Source organism: Meles meles, chromosome 3, assembly GCF_922984935.1.
Source record: "Meles meles chromosome 3, mMelMel3.1 paternal haplotype, whole genome shotgun sequence".
Lineage (NCBI taxonomy): Eukaryota > Metazoa > Chordata > Mammalia > Carnivora > Mustelidae > Meles > Meles meles.
In genome coordinates this window covers 145,233,796-145,251,964 of record NC_060068.1, presented here as the reverse complement: position 1 = coordinate 145,251,964, position 18,169 = coordinate 145,233,796, and the positions used below count along the sequence as shown (strand labels likewise).

The 18,169-nt window shown below is 36.8% G+C and overlaps 1 protein-coding gene across 1 annotated transcript in view; it reads left to right on the top strand.

Moving 5' to 3' along the window:
- ITGA2 (integrin subunit alpha 2) overlaps nucleotides 1-18,169 on the top strand; it is a 108,800-nt gene that overhangs the window by 32,337 nt on the left and 58,294 nt on the right. The window contains exons 3-7 of the mRNA XM_045998921.1: nucleotides 8,149-8,258; nucleotides 11,111-11,202; nucleotides 14,354-14,468; nucleotides 14,632-14,759; nucleotides 17,624-17,772. Coding sequence (XP_045854877.1) covers nucleotides 8,149-8,258; nucleotides 11,111-11,202; nucleotides 14,354-14,468; nucleotides 14,632-14,759; nucleotides 17,624-17,772 — 594 coding nt within the window. The remainder of the gene's footprint in view (nucleotides 1-8,148; nucleotides 8,259-11,110; nucleotides 11,203-14,353; nucleotides 14,469-14,631; nucleotides 14,760-17,623; nucleotides 17,773-18,169) is intronic.

Genomic DNA, 18,169 nt, shown 5'->3' with positions numbered 1-18,169 from the left:
ACACCTAAAGAAACCATTAAAAACCTAAAGAAGCCTAAAGACCTGAAGAGACAAGAAACCATCAAATCCTAGAAGAGAACACAGGCAGTAGAACTCTTTGACATCGGCCATAGCATTTTTTTCTTGAGCTGCCTCTTGGGGCAAGGAAAACAAAACTGTTGGGACTACATCAAAATAAGAAGGTTCTGCATAGTGAAGGAAACAATCAAAAAACACTAAAAGTCAACTTACTGAATGGGAAAAGACATTTGCAAATGACATATCTGATAAAAGGTTAGTATGCAAAATATACAAAGAACTTATGGGACTTGTGCCACTTGGTGGCTCAGTCAGTTAAGCATCTGACTCTTGATTTCAGCTCAGGTCTTGATCTCAGGGTTCTGAGTTCAAGCCCCACATTGGGTTCCATGCTTGGCATGGAGCCTGAAAAAAAGAAAAAAGAAAAAAAAAAAAAAAGAACTTGTAGAACTCAACAACCAAAAATATATAAATAAATAAATCCTATTTTTTAAAAAATGGGCAAAAGACATGAATAGACGTTTCTCCAGAGAAGGCATACAGATGGCCAGCAAGCCCATGAAAAGATGTTCATAATCACTTATCATCAGGGAAATGCAAATCAAATCTGTTTTGAGATATCACTTCACACCTGTCCAAATAAGTAAAATCAAAACACAAGAAACAACAGATGTTGGTAAGAATGTGGAAAAAGGGAGACCCTCTTGCACTGTTGGTGGGAATGCATACTGGTGCAGCCACTGTGGAAAACAGCATGGAGGTTCCTCAAAAAGTTGAAAATAGAACTGCCCCACAATCCAGTATTTGCACTACCGGGTATTTACCCAAGGAATACAAAAACACTAATTCAGGGACGCCTGGGTGGCTCAGTGGATTAAGCCGCCTGCCTTCGGCTCAGGTCATGATCTCAGGGTCCTGGGATCGAGCCCCGCATCGGGCTCTCTGCTCCGCGGGGAGCCTGCTTCCTCCTCTCTCTCTGCCTGCCTCTCTGCCTACTTGTGATCTCTCTCTGTCAAATAAATAAATAAATAAAATCTTTAAAAAAAAACACTAATTCAAAGGGATATATGCACTCCTGTGTTTATAGCAGCGTTATTTACAAGAGCCAAGATACGGAAGCAGCCCAAGTGTCCATGTGTTGATGAATGGATACAGAATGTGGAAATATTATTCAGCCATAAAAAATAATGAAATCTTACCATTTGCAGCAACATGGATGGATGTAGAGAAATAATGCTAAGTGAATAATGCTAAGTGAAATAATGCTAAGTGAAATAACTTAGAGAAAAACAAATACTATATGATTTCACAATTATGTGGAATTTAAGAAACAAAACAAATAAACAAAAGGAAAATAAGAGAGAGAAAAAAATGCAAAAACAGACTCTTAATTATAGAGAACAAACTGATGGTTACCAGAGGAGACGTGGGGGTGGGAGGATGGGTGAAATGTGGGATGGGGATGAAGGAGGGCACTTGTGATGAGTACAGGGATACATATGGAAGTGTTGAATCACTGGATGGTACACCTGACACTAATATTACACTGTGTGTTAACTAACTGGAATTAAAATAAAAACTTTTTTAAAAAAAAACAGAAATAAATGATATCCACTGTTTAAAAACAAGAAATAAATTATATCCACTGTTTAAAAAAACAAAACCCAAAACTAAGTCACTGTGCATATGTGAAGTATTCTCCTTAGCACTGTGTAAAAATACATAGGAAGAAAATCAGGATTTCTTGAAAATCAGTTCCTCCCTACCTCTCTCCACTGCCTGTTTCTCAACCGTTTCTCATCTGTCATCGATTAGCTTCCATGCATATTGGATTAGCTTCAGTCCATTTCTTCTTCTTCTTCTTGGCCAAGAATGCTATTCTGATCCCTTTTCCAAAATAATCATGTCTATGGCCTTTAAATATTAGCCAATATCATCCTTTATGTCTTTTTCCAAAGATAAAATTCTCTTGCCATTTAGGGTATTCTGGCAGTACCATTTACTGTGCTTACTTTGTTTATTCTCAGAGTTTGCTTTTATTTTAAACACATGACATATATATGTATTCCTTTTTGTTCTTTCATTATATTTTCTTTTTACTAACTTGTAATTAGTCCAATTTTTGATTCTGGAAGGCATTAGAAGTCTGACTATAATAGTCTTACACTTTTAAGCTTAAAAACTTAATATGTTATAAATAATTATTATGTTATTGCCATATAATTAAACCATCACTCAACGCTGTTTACAGATGTGCAAAATGGCATGTCTCCTATCAACAAAGATCTTCTCTAGGCAGGCAGGAGGGGCAGAATAGTGAACCAAGGATCTTTTAGAACCCCATGACCACTCTGGTGTTGATGCACCTGCATTTGTTATACCATAGTTGCTCATTTCTTTTCCACAAGTTTAAATAATCTTTATGGCTAAATTTTTTCCATGTTTTCTGTTATTTATCATAAGTAAAAAATCTGTAGTAGAAAAGCACTTTAAATATCCCTGCTCTGACTTGTTTCTCCCTTCCCCCACTCTGGACATGAATTTTTGTATATACCTACAAACACACACAGACACAGACACAGACACACACACACACACACACAGACACACACACACACACACACACACACACATCTTTTGTGACTTGCATAGGGGATAGATCCTCTACTCCCTAATGATGTCTGGAGACCTTCAGTGATCTGTAAAAATTCTCCATGCCTCGCTAGCTTGTCTTATAATTTAAAGCTTTCCACTGTGTTAATGCCTGAATGTCTGTTCCTGGAACAAAGTTCATTTACAAAAATGAATGGGGCTTACACATGCACACCTTCCTGGTGACCAGTTGTATGAAACTTTTCCATTAGTCTAGCTCTATCCAAAGAGGGATTTGGGAAATACAAAGTGGTACAGGTGGAAACTGTTCGTTAATTTGTTTATGGCCAATAGGATGGGCAAACAATGAGTACTAGTCCTCTAGAAGAGTTCTAAGAAGAACTTAACTGTGATAGAAAGAATCAGGGGTTTGAAATGAAAGGACACAGGTGCAGATCTAGACTTTGTTGCCAATTAGACACTTAGACTTGTTTTTTTTTAAATAGGAAAACAGGAATAATTAAAACACCTGACCTCTATTTATAAGGATTAAAGAAGACAGTGTACATAAAAAGTACTTTATAAAGCAGTATATAAATATTGCTTTTCCAAATTCTATCATTGATAAAACAACCATCTGCCGAAGTATGTTGATGAAAGTACAATCTCATGGGCTTTGATTTACAAAAATGTAGTGGTCTTAAAAATCATTCCTGCCCTTCAGTGAATGTGGAATTTATGTCATCACAAGGCTTTAAATTGAATATATCAGCTTTTGATTTTAACTTTAGGAAAACCGCATGTTAGATGAGTCAACATAACAGAATCAGCTTTTATTTGATTCATTTGCGTCCAGTGCAAAAGCTCATTTCCAGGCTTTTTATGAAACAGAACAATAGGCTTAAGATGTTTTAGCAGTAATGAGGTTGGTAGACTCCACATCAGGGAACTGAAAGACATTGAGGGTTTAGCCATCTCCTATTTAAGGAAGTAGTCTGGCAGCCAAAGGAGTCTGAGGTAGCATAATGAAGCTTAGAAACTAAAATTGCCTTTCAACACATGCCAAAGGGTTTAACTATTAAATTTATAACAACAGTATTTCCCAACCAGGAGCTAAAAATGCATTCTCTTTACCTGTCTTCCTCTTTCCTGGAGACTTGAAGTCTTCGCAGGTGATTTCTCTGCATCATAAACTCCTTTTACATACAAGCAGGAAGCAAGTAGCTATATGGAACTCACCAGACCCCTTGTGTCATCAGTGGCTTGGAACTAAACAATGTCAGGAAAAATAATTACACTTAATATACTATAGACTTAGAAATTTCTTGTAATAATGTACTATATACGAGAGGTTTATAATTCTAAGTAAAATATTCCCTTGGATGTCTGTAGGTATCTCAAATTAAAAAACCTCATACTGAGCTCTTGAGCTCACCCTATCTCAAAATCTTGCTCTAAGGTATCCCCCTTATCTGATCATGACCACTTGGTTCCTTTTAGTTTCTCAGCGGGGAAAACTTGGAGTCATCCCTGACTGTGTGTGTATGTGTGTGTGGGTGTGGGTGTGGGTGTATGTATTTAAAAACTAATCTCTCAAGAAATTCTGCTAGCCCTACCTTCAGAATATATCTAAAATAAGATCACTTCTCACCAGCCTTGTCGGAGACCCTCGTCACCTCTTGTCTGGATTTTGCATTTGCCTCTGAAGTGCTCCACCAGCTTCACCCTTGCCTAGTGCAGTAATTCTCAACAAGGCAGTCTTCACAATCCTAAAAATGTCAGATCACAACACCACTGTGCTAAAAACCAGTCTTCACAATCCTAAAAATGTCAGATCACAACACCACTGTGCTAAAAACCCTCCAATGGCTTTCTCATGTCACTCAGAGGCAGAGCCATGTTCTTAGAATTTCATACCAATCTTATGGGACCTGGCCTCATTACCAATCCGACCGCATCTCCTCCCACATTCTTCCTCATACACTGTGGTCCAACCACAGGGCTTTTGCACTTGCTGTTCCCACAGCCTAGTAATCTTCCACCAGAGTCTTATGGTTTACTCCTTCACTTCCTTCAAGTCTTCGCTTAAATGGCACCTTCTCAGTGAGGCCTTCTGTGACTATTCTAATAAAGATTATACCACACCCTCCATGCCACACTTCTAACTATCCTGCTCCTTTTTCCCACTGATCACCATCATGATATGTTTTATATACTTACTAAATTTATTGTCTGTCTTTTCGCACTAGAATGTAAGCTCCATGAGATCAGAAATGTTTGACTGATTTATTCACTGATGCATCCCTAGTGCCTAGAATCAGGTCTGGCACATAGTAGGTTTGGCCACCATATACAGCTGCACAGGTTGCATACTTAACAAGGCCGGAGCACACTATTTATATGGAAATGGTATCCCTTGGAGTTGTGCAAAATTTCAGCACCACAGGATTTAAAAAAAATCTTTGTTGAATCAAAGAAAACATGTTTTGCCCTACTATTTTAAGTACACCTCTGTCAATAATCTCTAGAAAAATCTCTAGTATTAAAGGAACACTTGGAGAGTTTATAGACTCACAGACCAAAGGAAGATATTTATAACAGCCCCTGGATTGTGGGTTTAAAACTACCTACACCTCCATAAATACTGTTTACTAACTAAACAAAGTATTTTGAATTTCACTGGAGGTGGGCAAATTGGCTGTGTTTTGGAACTCTACATAATCACTATTTCCCCACAAGATAATTGAACAGTAAGTGTTATTTTAAGTCATCTTGGAAGAATTCCCAGTTTCACTGTAGGAAAGAGAGTTTATATCTTGGGATTTTGTTTTGTTTTGAGAATCAGCACATGTGACTGTTCATACAGCTCTTTTGTCTGGTTGAAATGTTAGATCCATTCCTTCAAAGATGTTTTGCCATATTTCAGCAGGGTTTACTCACTCACCTATCCTATTCTCTACCTTGGTAACATTTTCTCCTGGCATGTTGCTTCCTGTTACGGCTGATTACATAAGATTTTATAGATAAATATACCAGCCTCCCTCGTCTTCCTGTCTGAGTAATGCAGGAATGTCACAGTTTCCTTGGAATAGCCACTGGTGATGTCATAACCTTCCCTTAGAAGGATGAATTGTCAGGAACCAGGATTTCACTGAGGCCTGTGGGTAGAAATGAGGAGAGTCTACTGGAAATGTTGCCAATAAAAGAGTTGACAATGGTCTTTGAAACATTCTCTATAGTTACTAGCATGACCTGGAGGCTACTTACTAATGTGGTTCGCCATATTGAAAGAATGAGTCCTATATGATGAGGACACCCTGGTTTTTTACCAGTCACCAAAATGATCTGGTTTTGCACTCGTATCTGTTATGTTATGAGGTTAACATGGCATCATACTGTCAGAGATTCTTTGAGGGATTTACAAGTATTTTCACATCCTTTTAGTTAAGAGGCACACAGTTATGCAGGTGCTTCTTTTCCTCTCTTCTTTCCATTGGATTCATGTAGGAGGCCATTGCTCTCACAGCAGTAGTGGAGATGTCCTACCCCCTCCTGCGTGTGAAATTATCAAATCCCAAATTCTTTGGTGAGGTTGAAGGAGGTGAGGCAGGAAGGGGTGTCCGGGGAACACTTAGTCAAGAGGAAACACCAAGCCCTTTTGAGCTTTCTCATTGAGAAGTAGGTAGCTGATGGTGCTTTACTGCTGAAGGCTCTGAAGAACAAGATGGTTACATTTTAGTGAGAAACACTTAACTTTTATTCTTTCCTGCCTTTGGGCTGATGAGGATGGATGGAATATGTGTATAATAAAAGTTGCCCAAATGGCCACATTTAGTACCATTTGAACATAATCTGCCCTTACCTACATTATGAACAGTACAGCCTGGGCCCACAGTACGGATGTGCTCCTACAGGATCACGTTGGCTGGTGTCCTCCTAGACCGCAGCCTCCTAACACACCACACAGCCACACCCTCACAATAGGCGTGGCCTGACCATCAGGTTCCAGATCTACTCCTTGATTATTCTGGAACCCAGCCCATTTGTCCAGATAGTTTCCCCAATCTGGGCCCTATGGCAGGCCTTTGTGCAGATAACAGGAAGGAGAATAAGTTAAGGGTTAAGAGGTTGAGCTTCAAATCAGTTACACTTAGCTCTCTCACTAACTGTGTGAATCATTAACTGTCATTCAAAGTAAACTGTATTTTCCTCTTTCCGTAATTATTCACACTCTTCCTTCTGCTGAGGATGACTGCCACCTCTAGCATTCAGTATCCATTTTTGCATCCTCTGACCATTTTAATGTTTGTTCCAAAGATGAACTTATTTTATATCTTTCTGTTCATTTGTATTGTTATTGTTTTACTTGTCTTGCATCTTAAACAATTTTACTAGATTTAGTAGACAGGTGTGCATCTTCGTCTTTTTGTAACCTCAGTGTGAGGCACATGCTGTTTAATCAATAATGATTAAATATTTATACAGAAGGCTCATGAAAGAATTTAAGTTTCATCTAATCTTCCAACCCTGACAAGGAAAAAATACATTGAATCAGATATCTTCCTTAGTAATTGAATACTACTGAGTGATTAACCTACTATAGATTCTGAAGATCAGACTGTTTACATGGACTCTTTCTGTCTATTCTTCTGTGAACAGAAATGTTAGGTGAGTGGCTCCATGGGGAAACACTTAGTCTTTAGTTGGAGAAGCTCTGTAGGAAATTAAACTCACCAAAAGGAAGATGTGAACTCCAGTCTCCAACCTCTGCATCCTGTGTCCTGGTTACAAACACATTACACATAAGGAAAGCTCCATCATATGTTTGCTCTGCGTTTTTGCTAAGAATCCTCTTATATAGACAAGAAATAGTAAAACCACTTAGATAACTCATCCGCTTCCTAAGTAAAGTAACATATGAAAATACTTAGGATAAGAAAAGCACTCAAAAAATGTTAGTTTTTGCTTTTGGTTTTAATATTGTTTCATTCTTTTAGGTTGTGCTGACCAGTATGGCAGCCACTAGCCACACGTGGCTACTGAGCACTTGAAATATTACTTTTCCATATTGATTCGTGCTCTCTGTACTGCTTTGTGCTCTGAGTATAAAATACTAAATTTCAAAGACTTAGTATGGAAAAAAAGAATGTCATATATCTCATTAATAATTTTTATTTATAATGATTGCATACTAGTTTGGATATATCAAGTTAGATAAAATGTATTATTTAAGTGAATTTTACCTTTGCTTTTTATTGTATTAGTGTGACTACTAGAAAATTTTAAATTACGTATGCAGGTCACGTTTGTGGCCTGCATTATGTTTCTATATTGTATTGCAGATATTCATTAAGAAACTTGATCAGCTAAGAGAAAAGGAAAAAGAACAAATTATAGCTGAACAAATATAAACTACTTTCTTATTAAAAATCGGAGCTAAATGTGGGAGGGTTTTTTTCATTGTTTTGTGGCCAGTTTTAGCCTTTAAGAAACTATACTAACATTTTACATCTAATGAAAAAAAATTTCTATTTCTAGGTTACTGGTTGGTTCACCTTGGAGTGGCTTTCCCGAGAACCGAATGGGAGATGTGTATAAATGTCCTGTTGATTTGTCCACTGCTACATGCGAAAAACTGAATTTGGAAAGTAAGTGGTAATTAGCAATATGATTTTTTTTAGAGATGACAAGATCTCATTTGTTATAACTCTAGCAAAAAAAAATAACAAAATCAATCATAGTCTGTCTTAAAGAAATATGGAGAGCTTTTTTGCCTTTATATCTTTAGTTATATGAGGTCCAGTTATATGAGGTCCAGTTGTATCCAAATTTCCAACATAGCTTAAAGACCTGATTTAATAAGATGCATGAGAAATGTGCTGCCTCTTGGACTATCTGCCCCAGACTATGGACCAGTTTCCATCAATGTTTAGGATTATTTTGCTGATTATTTACAGATATCTAAGTCTCTCCATAGCTCTCTCCCACCTTAAAACAAATCATTAGGTATAGACCTGTCAATACTAGTATTGCATTTGGAGATGCTGAGAAACGCTTCTTTCTGGTCACTATTTGGAATACTTTGGAATTGTTTGGAGCTGCTATTTTAATTATCCATATCTCAGATGCTTTCTATTTTTTTTTAAAGATTTTATTTATTTATTTGACAGAGAGAGATCACAAGTAGACAGAGAGGCAGGCAGAGAGAGAGAGGGAAGCAGGCTCGCTGCTGAGCAGAGAGCCTGATGTGGGACTTGATCCCAGGACCCTGAGATCATGACCTGAGCCGAAGGCAGCGGCTTAACCCACTGAGCCACCCAGGCGCCCTCAGATGCTTTCTATTAATGCAAAAGTTATTAAAGGTGCAAGACTAAAAAGCTAAACAAGTCATGTGTCCGTGCAATATTTCCTGGTGCATCTAAAAAATTACTCAATTAAATCATCATCATCATCAGATAAAAACAAAACAAAACAACAACAACAGAAGAGCATTGAGGAGGCTTAGAGTTCTAAAGAACTAAAGCCTGGATTAGGAAAATACAGTGTAAAGGAATCAAGGGAAAGTAGAGATTCAAAAACAGTGATTAAGACTTAGAAGTAAGGGCATGTTTCTTGCACATCTATGTGTACCTAATTACTAGCATCATTTCTGGCATATAATAGGAGCTCAATAAACATGGGATTGAGGGAATATCAGTGCTGTCAAATGCTATAGGGGGTGAAGGGTGTAAAGACTGAGTACAATCATCAGCTTATACAAGGAGATAATGAGTGAACTAGATCAATGATCTCCAACCATTTTGAACACTCATTTCTATAAAACACAAGTAATATATATTATAAATACATATACATATCCATAATGTTTCTAAAAATAATAAAAATATACACATTAATGGGGAGTGCTCAAAGGTTTATTACATAGTTCAAACATTTTATTATATCACCCCAATGTATCATATCACCTCTAACTTTTGAACACATCCCAATGTATATATTTTTTATTTTTTAATATTATAAAAGAATTTATAAGAATAAGCACAAGGGGGGCACCTGGGTGGCTCAGTGGGTTAAAGCCTCTGCCTTCGGCTCAGGTCATGATCCCAGAGTCCTGGGATCGAGCCCCACATCCGGCTCTCTGCCCCGCGGGGAGCCTGCTTCCTCCTCTCTCTCTCTCCTGCCTCTCTGCCTACTTGTGATCTCTGTCAAATAAATAAATAAAATGTTAAAAAAAAAAAAAAACAATAAGCACTAGGCGTTATATGTAAGCGATAAATCACTAAATTCTACTCTTGAAACAAACAAACAAGTAAGGTTTAAAAAAATAAATTTAAAAGAATAAAAACATACACATAGCAGTTTCATTATTTTCTCTCTGCACTCCAGCAGATCACACTTTGCAACTTTCTTGCCTAGAGTACGAATCTAGTAGTGTTGAGGGGAGAAATAGGTCACAATGAATTTAGGAGCTTGTGAGGTATGAGCAAGTTCTACAACTAAAGGTAGAACTTTATTTCTAGAAGTTACAGCGTGAAGACTTGGGAAAGTATTTCCATGGAGTAGCAGGTTGAGTGAAAATTTTCTTAATAGAAAGGAGATGATCTTGTGTATAGGAGAATAGAAGGAAGTGATAAAAGGGAGTAACCATTAGTCAGGAATTGAATTAAGTGGTTGGAATAAACATCACTGGTCTATGGGATTATTCTTGGAAAGATTTCTCCCTTCTCAAAGACAGAAGGGAGAGAGAGAACAAGGAGGAATTTCCAAGAATGACCTTTAGATAAAGATAATAAAACAATCACCCTGGGTCAAGGGGGATAAATAAAAGTGGCAGTGTTGGCTTGGCAGAGATTAAAGAACTTGAGTAAATAATACTATTGAAGAGAATTGCAATGCTCCATAGCTCCAGAATGGCTACAGTGGATGATACCCTAGTTCAGTGGGAAAGAGAAGGTTGGGGAGGTGTATTTATTATTTTACATGGTTAATCTCACGATTTCCTTTTAAAATTCACTCCTTCGTACTTTGGGCCAGATTCTACTGTATGGCATTTTTTTTTTTTTTTTTTTTTTTTTTGGTGACACTTTAAGGATTCCTTTTTTTTTTCTGATCCAACATAAAGCATTAGATGGAGCTGTTGTGACCTCGAAAAGAGTATGTTGGAAAATTGGAGACCAAATAGTGTCCTCAGATATGTTTTGTTTGGCCAGCACTTTGTTTTTAAAAAAATTTTAGATTTAAAGGCCTAGAAGTCATGCCCTTTCCACACACCGCCACCTAATATCTGACATTCTGTAACCTCACACATTTAAGTGTACAAGTTGCCAGGTGAGTGAAGGCCCCTCATTTCTTTGCCTATGATTATATAATGTGAGTACCTGGATATATGACTCTAAATTCATACATACTACACATAAACATGAGTGTGTGGTTTTTTTTTTTAACAAGTTTAAATAAACGAAGATTTATTCACTTTTTAAAATCTTTTTCCCTTTGAAAGCTTCCACAAGCATTCCCAATGTTACCGAAATGAAAACCAACATGAGCCTTGGCTTGACACTCACAAGGAACATGGGAACCGGAGGATTTCTCGTGAGTGTTTACCTTTCAAATTCTCAACCATTTCAAGAAAGTATGAAGTTAGGGCCTTCTTACCATCCCACCTATCAAATCAAATCTTGATACTTAAATGTTCTAGTTCACTTTTGGATAAATCATGCAATGTGGATATCCAACATGAAATGCCCTTCTGTTGATGTGCAAGACTTCTTAAGATATTCAGCATAACCAATGCCACAAAATATCTTAGAAAAAAGCAGCACAAGGAATACCAATTCTTTGCCCTTGGAGAGTATGCTTAGCATTTGTTGATAATAGCAGAATTCCAGGTTTCATTTCTCCTTCCCGTAGGAACATTCAAGATAGGTACTGCTAAGTCAGAGAGTGCATTTCAAACCTGAAGAGTATTTCAGCCTTTAATCCTTTGCTATAACTGTTGGCGAATCCGGTATCATCTAAGTCATGGCTGGGTCTCTTCCTATTTCATGTTAGTGTTTACTCTCATTTATTTTCTAGAATGCTGTGAAAAGACATAACAAATCAGTGCGATAAAATACCTTCTTTAACAAGTGGCTGGGGACAATTAATTGGTTAGTAACTTGTAATTCCAACTATACTATCAAGTGAATTAAAGAGTTAATATGAAAAACTAGAAGAAAATGGAAATTTTCTGAAAGAGGGAGGAATTTCTGATCTTAGAACTAACAGAAGAAATAATATAGGAAATTGTTGAAAAGATTTGACTATATCAAAAAATTAAAACCATCACATACCAAGAAAAATTTTGAAGGCAAATAAAAACCCAAACTTATTAGGCATTTTCATCAGCTCATAGATGATACTAGTTATATTACCCTGTTAAAATAGCCATAGAATGCTTAATAGTTAACTTTACATTAGTTATTTCTATGTCATTGACATGCTTACCTAAAAGCCTATGTATATAACCAAATTATTCTAAAAATATAATCAATTGTTAACAATATCATTCTACTCTTATTAATAGACACTAGTATTCAATATACCAATAGACATTGGTATTCAGACATCAAGTATTGCTTATAATTTGTGTAATTCAAAGCACAAATGAATATTGCAATGATCTTCATGGTTTATGATATTCCAAAGTGTTTATAAGGTAGCCTTCCTCTTTTTTTTTTGTTTGCTTATTTGTTTTTAAGGTTGAATAAAGTCAGGAAGAGGAAAATATTAAAATATAATAAAATTTAATATTAAAAATATTAAAACATACTAAAATATAAAAATTATAGGATTTGCTTCAAAATTTTTAATGTGTAACTTCAGAAAAGGAAATTAAAATTGCTAGAGAATTTAAGAGATTAACAACCAATGTAGCAAGCAGAGAAGGATGGAAGAAGGAGCAAGGGAGGGAGAGAGAGGAAAAAAAGAAAGAAAAAAAAAGCCAAAGCTTCCTTTACATACCTAAAAGGTCAAAATCTTAAGATACTCTTAAGAATTATGTGGAAAAGACTGACAATCATCACATTTTTTTGAAACTTCCTAAGTTCTGGGCTTAAAGCAGGAATGTAGTTCTGGCATTAACAGTTGGCATATTCTAATTTCAGCTTCTAAATGCTGTTTTCCATTGCTTTTAAAACAAAAAAAATCTTGAATACTTCATGAGTTACTGTTTTTCAAGGTGATTTTAAAAAAACAATTGGGGGTGGGGATATAGGAATCAGTAATTGGTCTCGGTACTTGGTAAACTAACCACAGGCATCGATTGTGATTGTCTCCTAACTGATTGGCAAAACGAATCAGTTTTTAATTTTTTTATTATGTTATGTTAGTCACCATACAGTACATCATTAGTTTTTGATGTTGTGTTCCGTGATAAAATGAACCAGTTTTATAGGAGGAACAACTATGGCTTATTCCTTGAACATGAAAGATGACCACAGCTGTTTTTCCTTTGAGCTACCCACAATTAAACTGGGTCAAATAAATTCCCTTGTATTCTTTCAACTGCTTTTTGCAAGTTCACACTTTTTTGTTCAGTTTTAATAATTGATCCACAGCTTTAAGTAAAGTTAAACTTTGTAGGTGCTCTTTAAGATCTTGACTAGACTTCCCATTCCCATTTTTGTCTTTTTACATTTAAAAATTTTAATATTATTTAATATAATGTTTCCCATGTGGTTTAATCACAATTGAAGCAGGAGTTCTTGGCCCTCAAAGGCTGCTGAAAAAGAGAGATTTGGGGCTGGGTTGACGGGAATATGAAGAATTGTAGTATGTCTGGTGCGGCAGGGAGACAAGTGGCAGTTTGGATGACTGAAGGTTTTAGGTAGTAGAAGTAGAGGGATCAGAAGTCCTCAAAGAAATACTTCAGAACAAAGTTAAAAACTGGCAGTTCAGGAACCTCATTGTATTTGTTTAGCCCATAGAGTGTTGTTTTTTTTTGTTTTTTTTTTTAACTGGATTTTCACAAAAAATATGTCCTCTTGGGCTCTCCTTGAAAATTGGAAAGATCTGGTAAGGCTAACGATGGGCAGGCGCCATGGTGGCCTGCCCCTGTGTTTGAGGCCTGGGTTCTTCATGCATCATGGTGTCTATACCAGCCCGCAACACTCCTAGGTTCCTGCCTGGCCCTGGAGCTTGTGAGCTTATGGCTTCTGCTGAATAGTGTAAGTGGTAGTATATCGAGAGTGTAGTAGTATACATCAATAGTATAATATTTGTTCAAGAATACCAATAGCAATGATGCTGGCTCACAATTATGACCATTTGCTATTTACCCCATGCTGTCCTACATGTTTTATATCTACAGACCCACTTAATCTTTACAGCAACCTAAAAAGATAATAGGTATGATTATCCTCATTTACAGATTCAGCCCCCAAGGCCCAGCTAACTGAGAGACCAAAGATGAGAGACCAAAGCTCTTTCCCTAGCTTGGGGGTTGGGGGTGACCTGAGGGTCTTCTCCCTGCACCGCCAACACCTGCCTCCCAGCCCACCTTCCACTTTCTTTCTCCCTTACTTCTGGTTGTTCTCTTTCTGAGACACTTTCTCTGAGAGGCTTTTTTTGACTTGTTAGTTACAAGAGTTGGCAATTCCTGGTGTCCTGTAAAGCCATAGAAATGATCTCAGAGTTTCACAGATGGAGACGTAGAGGACTCATGTTTTCCCTATGTTTTGTCGTTGCTCTCATTTCGTTGAAGACATGTGGTCCCCTGTGGGCACAGCAGTGTGGAAGTCAATATTACACAACAGGGGTTTGTTCTGACGTCAGTCCCGATTTTCAGCTCTTGACCAGCTTTGCACCTGCAGTTCAGAGTAAGTGATGAATGTGCAGTGGGTCTGAGAAATGCCTTACGTGAAGGGGGAAGGTGGGATTTATCAAGTACCCTCGAGTCCATTTTACTTTGTTCCATTTGCATATGAATATGAAGACTGAATTACCTATGGAAATCTGTTTCTTTCATCTTTTCCTCTGTAGCCTGCCCTTCCCTCATAGATGTTGTGGTTGTATGTGATGAATCAAACAGTATTTATCCCTGGGAGGCAGTAAAGAATTTTTTGGAAAAATTTGTCCAAGGCCTGGATATCGGCCCCAAAAAAACACAGGTATGGATTTGAATAATACATACGCTAACCCACAGCTTTCTTTCTGAGAAAATATGATTAGATTTGAGGTCTTCATTTTTGCATTCGTCAGATCCCTATATTAAATGCATTTAATGGTCATCTTGACTGTTACTTGAAACTTGTTGTTCTCAGTTGAAACATTGAGTTATTCTGTCTATGACTTTGCACCATGCTGGTCTTTTGAGATTTTTTATTTCTTTTCTAACGCAAGCATTGGATGCAGGATATAGCAGTGTGTGTGTGTGTGTGTGTGTGTGTGTGTGTGTGTGTGAGGTGAGAGAGAGAGAGAGAGAGAGTAGTGGAGGGGAGGAACAGAGGGGAAGAGAGAGAATCTCAAGCAGGCTCCACACCCAGCACAAAGCCTGACGTGGGGCTAGATCTCACAACCCTGAGATCATGACCTGAGCTGAAATCAAGAGTCAGATGCTTAACTGACTGAGACACCCAGGTGTCCCTGGGATGTAGCATTTTAATCCTCTTTAGTTGCTTATTTTTCCCTCCTATAACTCATGAATTTATTAATAGATTTTGAAATCCATTTGTGTATTTTTTTCTTGACAGCCACTTAGATTAATTATTAATTTCTTTTGTGTATTGTTTGCTGGCAAACAATTGTTCTTGAATTCTGGGATTTTTTTTATAAAGAAGTCCATAGATAGTATAATCTTACCTTTTATTATTTTCTAGTCTTTTATCATATTTTAGTCTGTCCTTCCTTTTTTATACAGGACAAGTCTTTTCAATAGTTTTGTGTAGCTATCTGTGTTTTAATGAGTCTTTAATTTGCTTTTCTATCTTCTTGAGATGGGCATCCACAGGAACACAAGCTTCCTGCTTTAATAAAACTGAATCGCATTTATTGTTAAAGTTCTGGGTCTTTTCTTTCTTTTTTATTGGATTTGCCATTTCATGGCTCATTCTGGTTGTAGAAGCACATTGAACCAATATCAACAAGGACCCGTTCACAGTAACCTGTATAAGTTCTTTGGTTGTTCCTGTCATCTGATGCCTTAGTGTCCAACATCTAGTAACGATTGTTGGAACATTTTCCCCTCAATGCTTTGCAGTTAACTATATTGAAGTTTGATTTTCTGCCTTCCTGTACAATATTACAAAATATTTTTATATGTTTTCCCCATTGACATTGCTTCTCAGTATCAAAAGGACACTAATGTCCACTGAAACTTTGGAGGTTTCACTGTAGGCTTTTACCAGAAAATTCTATAAATAAGACTAGGTATGGGGGCATCTGGGTAGCTCAGTTAAGTGTCTGACTTCAGCTCAGGTCATGATCTTATGGTCCTGAGATGGAGCTCCACCTCTATCAAGCCCCATAGCAAGCTCCATGCTCAGCGGGGAGTCTCTTTATCCTCTCCCCTTACCCTTCCCCCAGCTCATGGTATCTCTCTCATGCCTGAGTGCGTGGAAATAAATAAAATCTTTAAAAAAAAAAAAAAAAGACTATGTATAGCACTGATTTCTTTATAGCATCATGTTAAGGCCCATAGAAAGAGAAGTTTTCATAAATATCTGTTTATCTGTCTCTAAATGGATTACCCCCATAACTAAATTTACTGTATTTAATGGTCTCTTGAACAGAATGTATGGCCTTCCTCTTCTCATCTTTCTCCCCCAATGCATCTTCTTAATCTCTAGAGGCACTTTACAAAGTCTCTTTTTCTTCTATTCTAAATTTGGCCTTTCTGTAAGTCCTAAAATATTACATTCCTTTAAGTCTTCTAGCCATCATTCCCCTTTCTCATACAGAAGTTCTGGGGCTGTTATGGCAGTTTCTAACATCTTCTTCTCATTTTAGGTTTTTAAATCCTTAGAATTATTTTTGATCCATCCTCTCTCCTAAGTCTTACATCCTATCCTAACAAGAGGACTTCAGCAATGTCATATTTTTTACATCTTCCCAGTGCCTATTTGATTGCTTCCTAACAAAAGTAGCTGATTGAACTCAGAAATCCAGGCCTTGCCCCTTCCTCATGTAATGACCTCTTTTTACCACAGATCTCCTATTGCCAGTTCCTGTTCCGAAAGCCCCCAACTCCTAGGCATAGAGAATGATTTCAGTGCTGAGAACAAGGATGTTAATAGAAGTGTTTGACCTTCTTGACTTAAAAGGTTAAGAAATGTGCCTCAACATCTTGTTCAGAAGTTGTTCTGTCTGTCAGATCTCTCAAATAAGAGTCTCTCTAATGGCATTTTCTCTGAAGGCCAGAAACTTCCATGTTTGCTTCCAATGCTTCAAATGCTGAAGTCTGTGATTAGAGGAAATCCAGAACAATAAATACATCCAAATTGACTGTGTTGATTAGCTCACTCATTTTTCTTTTTTTTTGTATTCAAGTCTAATTCTGTGTTTGATATGCAAGTATTCTCAGTTGATGAGCGTTATCTTCCATCTGTGACTGCTTATAATTGTGTACATGCTTATATCCATTGTTAAGTAGAAAGGTTATATCATTTTAATGTTATGAACTTGAATATTTATCCATATTAAAATATAAGACAGTGCTTTAAAATCTGTTACTAGATAATCTAAAAGATATAGATAGATGTATAGTTGAAAATCTGCAATTATTACTCTCAAGAACCAAATTATGCCAGATAGGACATCATCTTGCTTATCAACAAGTGCTACTGCTCATACCTACAGCCTCTAACAAAGAAGTCATTCCATTGGAAGAAAAATAACTCTTCTTAAGAATAAAATTGGAAATGATTCCCTTATACTATCCATATCCAGATGCACTTTTGATTTTGATTATATTGGTTAATTAGAAACTACCTAGAACTTAATGACAAACCTTTAATGAACTTCTGCTTTCTTGAAGGTGGGGTTAATTCAGTATGCCAATGAACCAAGAGTTGTATTTAACCTGAACACTTTCAAAACCAAAGCTGCAATGATTGAAGCAACATCCCAGACATACCAATATGGTGGAGACCTCACAAATACATTCAAAGCAATTCAATATGCGAAGTAAGTTATGATCCTAAGAGCCCAATATTTTGATAAAATAGAAGTGCTTGTAAGTAAGAAAAAAGAAAAAAAGACAAAAATAATGTACCTGGTACTTACACTTAAGTCAGAAGTAATAAGAAAATTTCAAACATTCTCTCACTTGAACACTTTGAGAGGCAATAGGAAATGGAATTTTAAAATCTTTGATTTCTAGGACTTTTATAAGATATTCCATGATTTTTTAAAAGATTTTTATATGAAGTAGATGAAATGACATTAAAAGACCTCAGGTTAAGTAGGAAATGAAGCAATCTGCAATTATTTGTTAATATTTACCAAGGCCACAGATGACTTGAACTAATGGAGCACTTCATGCATATTAAGAAGGGTCATAGAATCTTAAATGTTAATGACC